Source organism: Juglans microcarpa x Juglans regia, chromosome 6S (genome assembly GCF_004785595.1).
Source record: "Juglans microcarpa x Juglans regia isolate MS1-56 chromosome 6S, Jm3101_v1.0, whole genome shotgun sequence".
NCBI lineage: Eukaryota > Viridiplantae > Streptophyta > Magnoliopsida > Fagales > Juglandaceae > Juglans > Juglans microcarpa x Juglans regia.
In genome coordinates, this window is record NC_054605.1 from 19,749,520 (window position 1) to 19,760,533 (window position 11,014).

At 33.9% G+C, this 11,014-nt stretch overlaps 1 protein-coding gene across 1 annotated transcript; it reads right to left on the minus strand.

The window, feature by feature from the left end:
- Positions 1-138: 138 nt before the first annotated feature.
- LOC121236758 (probable LRR receptor-like serine/threonine-protein kinase At1g53430) lies at positions 139-9,840 on the minus strand. The gene is made up of 24 exons (XM_041133201.1): positions 9,514-9,840; positions 7,651-7,825; positions 7,271-7,342; positions 6,549-6,617; positions 6,363-6,434; positions 6,202-6,273; positions 5,790-5,861; positions 5,634-5,705; positions 5,455-5,526; positions 5,292-5,363; positions 5,118-5,189; positions 4,805-4,873; positions 4,592-4,657; positions 4,442-4,504; positions 4,243-4,281; positions 4,099-4,148; positions 3,642-4,009; positions 3,293-3,488; positions 3,082-3,216; positions 2,428-2,546; positions 1,953-2,163; positions 1,616-1,853; positions 997-1,147; positions 139-882 (listed from the first exon to the last, which is right to left on the minus strand). The coding sequence occupies exons 1-24, from the start codon at positions 9,623-9,625 to the stop codon at positions 472-474; spliced, it is 3,048 nt and encodes a 1,015-aa protein (XP_040989135.1). The 5' UTR covers positions 9,626-9,840; the 3' UTR covers positions 139-471.
- Between the last annotated feature and the right edge of the window lie 1,174 nt (positions 9,841-11,014).

Sequence of the window (11,014 nt, forward strand, 5' to 3'; positions counted from 1 at the left end):
ATGATTGCCCTGGCTGCTGCTCAGCTGAACAAACAGAGAGATAGAAAGAGAGGACAAAAAAATAAAAAAAATAAAAAATAAAAATTAAAGAGGTATGAACTACATCAAATGTCACGATTTTATAGTACAATCAAGAGATATCAAACACTTCTGTATACGCATGCCTAGTTCATCATTCAACACTACAGTAAAAGTGTTATTTGTATGCCGAGTTCTACATCCAACACACCATTCCGCAGTAACCAGAATGTTGGAACCCCGGCTGAATCCCATAAAAAAAAATGTCAGTCATGCAACTTTTCTCTGTATAGGAATCTGGTAAATAATCGAAAAAAGCACATTCTCTAACTGTTGTTCTGGAAGTATAAATAATTCGTGACATAGCTCCAATGGAATCATAAGAAAACAAGAAAAGAAATTCATGAAGCTTTGCTTTTTTCCTTATAAAAGAATCCCTCTAAATGAAAAATCCTATTTTTCCTCCAAAAGCTTGCTCGATGAGGAATGGTCTCGGGTCTCATCTTTACTTTGGAGAGAAACAGAGGAATCAATCCATGGCCCGTCCATTGACATGCCTCTTTGCATTTGACTGTCATGCAACCATGTAGAGATATGTGTTTGGCTATCTTGTGATAACTTCTCGAAGGCTTTAAACCTAGCATCTGGGTTCGTTTCACTGCGCTTGATTATTGGTGTTTGAACAGCAATTTTTCCTTCAAGCATACTTACAACGGAAGACATTAATGGCCTGAGAGTGGGAGAGGGGTTGGTGCATAAGAGACCCAAGTTGAGCATTCTCATTGCCTCTTCAGAGGAGTAGCTTGACCCAAGACTTGGATCCACAAGTTCTAGAAGGTTCCCTTGCTCTTGTAGGACATAGGCCTTCAGTAACATGTGAAAAAAAACATTCATCATCTCATGCATAAGTATGCAGACACAAAGTAACAAAACAAAATTAAAATCAATATGTGCAGCAAGAAGGTTTGAGGTGTTTACCCAGTCCAGAAGATAAACGAACTCTTCCTTTGGCCTGTAATTTGTGTTGCTTTTCCCACTAACAATCTCCAAAGCAACTACTCCAAAGCTGTAGACATCTGCTTTGTCAGTCAAGTAACCCCTCATTGCGTATTCGGGAGCCATATAACCTCTGAGAAAACCAGACACAGCACTAGAACAGTGAGTAAATGTGCCATTATACAGAATGAATGCCAGCTAAGAAAAGCTTCTAATATCCATTACAAAAGCACCCAAAATATTCGCTAAATGATGTGTAAGGTTTTCTGTTCACACATTGGCCAGAATATGTGGAAGTGCAACCCATTACATCGCATCACTATGCAATATTGAGCGGCACTAGGACAATATTTGGGTTTAAACAGCAAATGCTCTATGAAAATGTGATGCAGAACAGACTTGGTAGGTGACATTTTTTTAACAAAAGTAGGCTGCATCTTCTATACATTACATAAGTCCAAACTATTTATATCCTTTGGTCTATTATGAAAATCATGAGTACTATTGTTTTCAGTACCCATGTTTAGAATCTGTCTTACAAGAAACAAGCCCTATTTAGAGAAGCTAAATACACCGGAAGACAGAGAGAGATAGAACTCACATTGTTCCTGCAATTCGTGTGCTGATATGCGTGTTCTCTTCTTCATCAAGCTTAGCTAAACCAAAGTCAGATATCTTGGCATTTAGATCCTTATCAAGGAGAACATTTGTTGCTTTTATATCTCTGTGGACGATTTTCAACCTCGATTCCTCATGGAGATAAGCTAATCCCCTTGCTATTCCCAGGCATATCTTATTCCTTGTAGGCCAATTCAAGTGTAGCTTCTGCTCCTCACGACCTAAATTGGGAACCAAAATAAAAGGGAGAGCTTTCGGTTATGTCTTACTGGTCTCACTCTTTAAATAATAAAAAGGGTGGATGCTAGTAAAGGATTTACCAAAAAGAGCACGGGCAAGACTATTGTTTTCCATGTATTCATATACAAGTAACAACTGGTTTCCTTCGATACAGCATCCGAAAAGCCTCACTAGATTGGGATGTTGTAATGCAGATATCATGCCTATCTCAGTGACGAACTCACGGTTCCCTTGCTTCGATTTGGAGGATAGCTGCTTAACAGCAATGACAGCACCATCTGATAGTATACCCTAAGGAAATGCAAAACAATTTCAGAATCATATATTCAAGTTGGATCTTCTACGATTTCTAACTACTTAGCTTGTGGTAAGCTCACACCATTTGCAAATGGTCAAACTCACCAAATAAAAGGATAATGATACATGTAATTATGCCACTTGACTAAAAATAATTTCAATCTTACATAAGTCCCATCCACTCAAAATAGAGTTGTGAAAGAGTTGTGAGTTTATCATTTTTCAAGATTTAAAAAAAAAAAAAACAATCATAATTACCTTGTAAACGGGTCCAAAGCCTCCTTCACCTATCTTATTTGCAGGGTCAAAGTTACTGGTCGCAGCTTTAATTTGTCTTAAGGTAAAAAAACCTGTTTGTAGATCTAGTCCACGTAGTTCTGTAAGAAAGAGAGAAAATAAGAAATATTCCACAAATGAGAGAGAATGGAACAAAAGAAAAGAAAAAAATAACTGTGCTATAATGTGTTTCCACAGGGTACACACAACGAAATAGACACAAACATAGCCATGAAAATGGAAGATTACTTTATTTTTCAATTGGGACGTTAATCAGCGTACGAGTACGACTCTTCTAAATTACTGGAATATCAGGACCTATTATTAGCCAATAATACCATTAAGGAAGAGATTTTGCAACTCTTAATTCGAAACAGTATCTTGTTCCGGCAATATATAGGAATTTTGGTGTGTATTGGGGTGGAGAGAGAGAGAGAGAGAGAGACTAAGACAGAGATTATGTGGTCAATTGTCTATTCGTCATTAATGCCAAAGCTATTCAAATAGAGGAGCATCTTCTGTCCATAGTCTCTCCCTTGGTGTTTGTGTTTGTATGTGTTATACAAAGAAAGATAAAGAATTCAAAGCTTAATCATCAATGGGTGGCTAGACAGTACTTTATGTGATTAATATCACCTTTATCTTCAAGGTCTTTGCCCCCAAGGTAACCCTTCGTTCTGAGAACTACCAAAATCAGTAAAAAGACCACACATGATGCAAGTACAATTCCAACAATAGCTCCAGCAGATAGGCCACTTGTAACGTCAAAGTCTACAAGAAGATGAATGCTTAGATGACAACTTCATCATACAAATGATAGAGATCCTAAATCAGGAGAAAAACTTACTAGGTGTCACTGAAATGGCAGAAATTAGAGGTCCATAGACACCTTTGTCAGGAATGGCAGTAGTTCCTTTCCCTGCCCAGTATAAATGAATCTCCAGAGTACTACCATTAACAAGAGCATCAAATTCCCTTTTGATGCCTTTACCAACACCCCCAGCTTTCTCCATAATGTTAAAATCCTCCAAAACTAATTTCCCCTGTGAGAACAAAAAAAAAAAAAAAAAATCAAACTTAAACCTCGTAAACTTCAGAAAAAATGGCATCCTTCCTCTTTTAAAGCTAAGCAAAACCTTGGAAGAAAATCATATGACATACTACAGCCTAATCTTATAAGATCTATATCAACTCACTTGAATTGAGACATCAAATATGCGCTTCCCCAAACTGCTAGATTTCTGATCATCAGAATACATTATTTCAGCAAAGTAGAGCTTTACTTTGTAGCTTCCCTTCCGCAAGCAAAGACCATAGTACTTAAGTGATAGAGGGGAAACTCGGGCTGTTTGGTAGAAGTCTGGTCCACTCACATTCAAGGAAAATGTATTCGTTGCAAGGTAGGAAGCCTCAGACTTACCCATGTAAACCCCTGTACTACTATAAGCCCATTTTTGAGAAACAGAACTAAAGTGCGACCCGCCCTCTTTGCTTAAGTCATCTACATATTCATTCCCCTCAAAGCTCATCTCTTGCCCTCCACAATTAATAAACAAGGAATGATCTGCAGATATAGAAGTAATCGCGTTATACTATTTACCCGTAAGCTACTGCAGTTCATAAAAGCACAATCATATATGCATCAATGCTTACAACTTGCTTTTCCAGAACATGGGAGGTCCTTCTGCAAACACCAACGACTCCTAGAAGTTGAGGATTCAAGTTCAGTCAAATAAATTTGGTCATAATGCAATTCAAACAAGCAAAATAAATGTCTTAAAATGGCAAAGAACTTACGAATTGCTGTCAAGAGATGAATGACTGGAAATCAAGTTCCTGTATGATTATTAAACCCAGTTAGAACAATGCAAGAGGAATGAATATGTCATTCATGTGTATGTATAGATTAGCATGGAGATAATATAAACTAATATTAGATGTATTTTCTTCTGTCTTTGACAGGACAATCTATGATTAGTGAATTAAAGAAACTTACACAGGTGACTGTACTCCGCAACTAACATCAGGTGACCCTGAAAAATTGTTGTAAGATATATCCCTGCAATACAAAGAAACATATCATCGTTGTGTATAGACAGATTTACAGCCAAACAAAAAGAAAATTCTCAGCTTAAAGGAGACTTACAACTTATTTGGGCTGTTCAATATCCCAGTTGGGACTTCCCCATTCAATGAGTTGTTGGTTAGAAACCTACATCCATAAAATGTATGTCATCTCGTTTCTTGCCAAGAGAGCAGTCTCAGAGAAGTATAAACATGGAGACAATCTGAGAAACATTATAAAGACAACATTTGAAAGATTGACCAAAAATTTACTTAATGTGCTTTATCAGCTTACATGTAATCTAGATCCAAGTTCCCAAGTTGCTCTGGAATTGGACCACTTAAACGATTGAAGCTCAGGTCTCTACAAGAAAAGAAAATTTCATTTGAGCATACATTGTAGTTGATATTGCAATTTTGGACAGAAAAACCTGACAGGAAAAAAAAATGGACATGTGTTGTGTGACTTATATGCGATAGTCTCTGTTCAAAAGTAAGTGCATAAATAGCATACTGCAGGAAATTAAACAGGATTTCAGCCTGGACATAGAAAAAGAACTTCATAAGTAAAAACATCTCGAGAAGTATGGTCATTTTAAGCAACTTACAATTCTTTCAAAGCTGTCAACTCTCCAATATAATCTGGGATTGGACCAGTGATTAAGCAATTTCTAAGCCACCTGAGGGCACAGCACAAGAGTAAGAGCATAAAAAATAAACCACAAAGTTGGTCACAATAGGATTAATTGTTGCAGAAAACAAAGTAAATATATAGAACTTACAAATATTTCAATTTTTTCAAATTTTGCAAATCAGGGAATCCAATACTTGATCCTTGCAAATCAGATATCCTCCTGAAGAACATGACAGATCAGTACAAATAATTGTACCATCTTCTACATTTCCCAATTCTAATCAATTTCCAGTAAAGGATCATATACTCACAGTTCAGTTAAGTTTTTCAAACGGGATATGTTAGAAGGGATGGGGCCCTCCATGGACGTGCCTTGCATATCACTGCAAACAGAGTTCTTAGATAATAAAATAAGATAAAAAAAAAAATCAAATTCATATATCAAAGAGGGAAAATTTGACAGATAAAAGGAATGAAGTACAATACTCACAGTCTGTTAAGTTCCGTCCAATTCCCAATAAAATCAGGTATTTTCCCTGATATTCTGCTCCCATCGATTCTACTGCAGAGAGTAGCTTAAGTTTTAAGAATCTCTTAATTCTAAAAGTTACATCTCCATATAATAATGTCAAATAGCATCACTTACAAATCTACCAAGTTCTTTAAGTTGCCAAATGCTTCTGGTATTGTGCTGTTAAAATCGTTTGCAGAAAGAATGCTGCAAGATACTGAAATATTCAGTCACTCATTTACTTGAAGCAATATGGCAAAAAGTGTTGGTGCAATACGAAGTGTGGGCAGTGGTACATAACTAATACCCAAAAGAACTGAGTCATAATTATCAAAGGATTATAATTTTAAAGCCTAGTTCCAACTAGTACACACTTGATACTTGATAGAGGACTTAAAGCATTATTTTTGAATGATTGTTTCCAAAAGGTATAAAAAAACAGAAAGAAGTGCAAGAAGTACATAACTAGAATGACTGCAAAGATGAAACAACATTGCATACAATAAAATACAAGGGAATTAAGGGAGGATGAAGACTGCATTCTTACAGTCTTTTCAAGTTGCTCAATTTTCCAAGGCTTTCCGGAAGAGGTCCACTGAGTTGATTATCTTCCAAGACCCTGTAAAAAAAAAAATGCAACTTCAACTGTAATCCAAGTTATTAATCTTCTTTCAGTTCGACACAAAAATTTAACTCAGGAGTACTTACAGTTGCTCAAGTGAAGTAATGTCACCAATTTCCTTTGGAATTGTACCACTTAGCCGGTTTCCCAGAAGAGACCTGCAGAGCACCAATTACCGTTACAAACTGACCAACCCATTGACCCTTGGCCAACACCTGCATGGAAAATAAAAGATATGCTTTCGTAGATACAAAATGCAAATAATTACTCACAGATTGACAAGAGGGAGCTGAGCAAAACTCGGAGGAATTGATCCATTGAGATAATTGCGAGTGAGATCACTGTTTAATGGAAGAAACTTCACTACTTAGTACTCTTTCTCAACTTCGAATCATTGGAAAAAAAAAAGGGATCCCAATATTCCATGAAATTTTGTCAAAATCTAATGAAATATTAACGGACTTCATATATCCTAGAATAAAAAAAAGTGGTCTTCACTGCAAATGCAATTTTAATGGACCTGTTTACTAAGCTGGTTTTCGAATATCCCGTAGAAATGCAATTTTTGTATTGTCATGGCCCTCATCGATAGCTTGCCTGGTATATCGCATCACCATTTACCGTATATATAACCATCTATCTCTTTTACAATAAATAATCCTATTGTCTTTTAAAAGTTCTAAGAAAAACCCAATTCAGATCCTATGTCAAATTTCAAGTCTCTGGAACGCAATGGCCTATCCTCGAATGCACCGAGAACCAATCATAAGTCTCCATGATCAAAGACTCTCAAATGGCAAAATAGCAAATTACTCGTGATGCAATGAGAGCTTAGTTGAACAAGAAGTGTTAGGTTTAAAAAAAAAAAAATCAAAACTCCATTAAAAGAGTTTTAGAATCTAACGTTATATCAATTTATAAGATTTATTTTTAAGCAAACAATTTTTCACTAGCTGTCTAATGCAGAAAATTAAAGTACGCATGTTTCTCTTACAGTTGTATCAAATTAGTAAGATTTCCGAATTCAGCCGGTAGGACTCCACTTAGAGCAAGATCCTTCAGCTGGCTGTCAAAAAAAAAAAAAAAATCATAAAATAACTGAAATAAAAATATATCAAAGTTCTAGTACTATTTAGAACAGGAAAACATCATCATGTGGTCATGCATATTTTTGCATACTTATATAAATATATAAATATATATATATATATATATAGCTCATGTATACCACAACTATTAATATATATCAATGCCGAAAAGATAGCTAGACAGATATAAAATCCATGAAAAAAGTGCTGATATCAACAAACATTTAGGTTCATGTTTATTAATTAAGGAACATGTGGCTAGGGATAGCAAAAGGAAAGCTCATACATGCTCGTGATTCCGCAAACAGTGCCATTTTCGAGAGTGCAGTCGCATGTGACATTGCTCAGAGTTTCGATACCGTCGATATTGGATATGTTGACACTTGTATCATGACAAAAATTCTCGTCGATCCTCCAATTTAAGTTCTGTAATTTTGTGGATATTGCTTGGAGAGCTTTCACTGTAGATCAACAAAATAAATTGGTAATCCGCATGTATATATGTATGTTAAATAAAATCTACGAATCATCCTGGTCAAAAGGAAATGAAAAGCAAAAATTGAGAGTGAAAAAGAGGTAAAGCTTACGTAACCTAAGGCTTCGTTTGGATTATTAACCTATTTCAACTTATCTCAACTCATCATTACAATTTTTTTAAATTTCAATACAAAATATAATAAATAATTCAACTTTTTCAAATCTTAAAATAATAATAATATTAAAAAATAATATTTTAACAATATTTTATCATCTCAACTCAATTCACTTCAACATCCAAACACAACCTAAGTCTATATTTTAAAAAATTAATCAATAATATAGTTAAAATTTTGGTGGAATTATTATAAAAATTAAGAACATATATCTCTCTCCTAAGTATTCTATATATTATTTATATTCATCAGTAAATATAATAATTAAAATACCAGTCTTATACAGTACTGGAAAAAGGCTCATAAAAAAATAAAAAAGCTTAAATTAATTTTTTTTAAAATCTAGATAATCATGATTCTTCTCAGTTAAACAGAACCATTTTTTTATGAGTGGTATGAGGCGTTATTATCCTTTTATACAGTATAGACAGAAACTTTTTCTGCAGTCTGCATGCATTGATTGAAGATCAGATCTGTAGTACCTCTATTATTGCTAGTTGACAAAATCAATTAGGTCCTCAACTTTACAAAAGATGATGAAATTGCACCAAAATATCACAAGTTGCTCTGGACTGGACAACTACTAATTATAGTCCAACATTCAATAATAAAATCATTTTTTGCACTTAATTTGCATGATTAAATACATATATAGTATGCTTTCAAAATTAAAAACACGACAAGTAAAGAATACATACAGTATAATATTAACATGATAATATTTAGTTTTATAAAAAAAATATTAATTATAAACTTCTTATATAAATTAATTTCAATCATTTTAGCAATAACATATATAACTTTTTAATATGTAAACTCAAGTTCCAATGAACCTCTATTAATAATTATTAGGTTTGTTTAAATAATAAAAGTATTTCATCTTATTATTATAATTTTTTTAATTTTTACATAAATTATAACAAATAATTTAATTTTTTTAAATTTTAAAATAATAATAATATTAAATAATATTCTAAGTTAGACAGAAAAAAGATGGAGGGCCATTCTAGGAAAATACTCCACGTAAGTAATGAAATGTATCAACTGATCAATCGCCCGACACTACAGTGTCTGAGGTGGACCCATATCACAAGCATGCATATTGTTCTGTAGTGGCCGTCAATACAGTCGTACTGCTATCATTATCCTTTTCGCTATTCATGCGGAAGAATATCAATTCTAAATAATTGAGAAAAAACTGGAACTTAAATCAGGGATCAACTCGCATGTAAACAGCATAAAAGGCATAGTTTCACAACTTTCACTAGACATTCATCGTGAAAGTAGCCCTGAATTTCAGAAATGAAACAAAAGTCTCAAAGAAACTGCTTTCACAGAACGGAAAAAACGGGTGTATATACAAAACACAGGAACGTCGCAATTCTGAAAACAAAACCGCCGCACTACGATCGCGAAGAGAGTGCACTCGTAACAACAAAATATATCCACAGAAAATTAAACAGATGCCCAAGATCAGTGTAGCGTGAGAAAAGTACCTTCATTCTGTGCTAAAGGTTGAGCGTTTGTTCCAAACTCGGTGACGCAATTCAAAACCGAAATGGCAAGAACAAGAACATAGGTAATCTTATCTGAGATCAAGAATCCCATTTTCCTCCCCGACTTAACTCAAACTGCATGCCAATGCTAATTAAGGTCCTTTGTGGGGGAAAAACGAGAAGGAGAGCAGAAACACAAACAAACGCCCAAAGGGAGAGAGACAGGGTGGTTGGAGCGTTGGTGGCAAAGAATAAGAGGACGATGTGTTAAATAATAAGAGAATTGGAAACATGCGATTGTTTTTTTTTAGCAGAAACATGCAACTGGCTTATTTTTTATTTTTTTTTCGTGAGCAGGGGAGGGGGTCGAACCCAAGACCCCATTTTAGAAGATTAGATGTTATGCTATCAAAAGTAATATATATATATATATATATATATAAATTATTATATTTGGAGTCATTTTTGTATATTTTTTTAATGTAATTAGCTTGTCATTTTTTTAATATAAAATAATTATTTTAACTAATCACATCAGAAGAATGTACAAAAAATATATAAAAGTGATAGCAAAACTCATTCATACATATATATATATCAAGTTCCAAGGGATCCACTTCTCTATCAGATATATTTATTGGGAAGCAAACCAAATTACAGATTTTTTGGCTTAGCAAAAAGAAACTGCCTTGACATGCAAATATATGAAAGGATGAGTTCTACCTAACCAGTTACAAGGTATTGTTCGCCTTGACAAGATTGGTCTTCTTAATCTTAGAACTTAATTTTTCTTGATCTTTGGTTTGTTGGTATTTTATTTTTGCATGTTTTGTTTTAAAATAGACATGTTAGATTAGTTATTGGTTTGATTTGATTAATTTACTGTATAGGCCTTTTATTTATATAGTTTTGATGTCTGAAATAGTTTTATTGAATCTTTATAACTTTCAAATATCCCGCCTGTTATCACGATATTTTTTCACTATAAACAAGAGGAATCAATAAAATTAAGATATTGTTTTCTTCATATGTATATTATATAAATATATATATATATATATATATATATATCTCGAGGAATACAAAAGTAAAGTACTAAAGATGAGAAAATGCTTTTACTTTTATATAAAAGCACTTTGGAAGGCGAAAAGTCGTTTAAGTACGGCCGTAAGCAGATTGAATGGATTGAGATTTGACTACCGGGGGAGGAGGGGTTACGTACGAGTTTAACCCTCCTCCAATCAGTCATATGGACCATCGATCTTGGATTTTTTTTAAAATATATTCTATCGTCGTCTCATGGTTTAGAACCACGACCACCACCTATCAAAAAAAAAAAAAAAACCACGACCACCGCCGGATCGAATATCTTAGGATGGAGTCGTGGTCTATATACATATTTTATACATTTATTAAGTGATAATTTTATTATCGTATTTTTTTAATTTAAACTTTAAATTTTAAAATTTTCTTGATTTTCAATAGCGAACACATTAACATA

What these genes read in the sequence shown, in the direction of transcription:
- LOC121236758 (XM_041133201.1), bottom strand. Translation starts at nt 9,625, where the DNA reads ATGGGATTCTTGATCTCAGATAAGATTACCTATGTTCTTGTTCTTGCC. An exon ending in ACCTTTAGCACAGAATGAAG is followed by an intron (nt 7,826 to 9,513) that starts GTACTTTTCTCA and finishes GTTGATCTACAG; the next exon opens with TGAAAGCTCTCCAAGCAATA. An exon ending in TTGAACAGCCCAAATAAGTT is followed by an intron (nt 4,505 to 4,591) that starts GTAAGTCTCCTT and finishes TTTGTATTGCAG; the next exon opens with GGATATATCTTACAACAATT.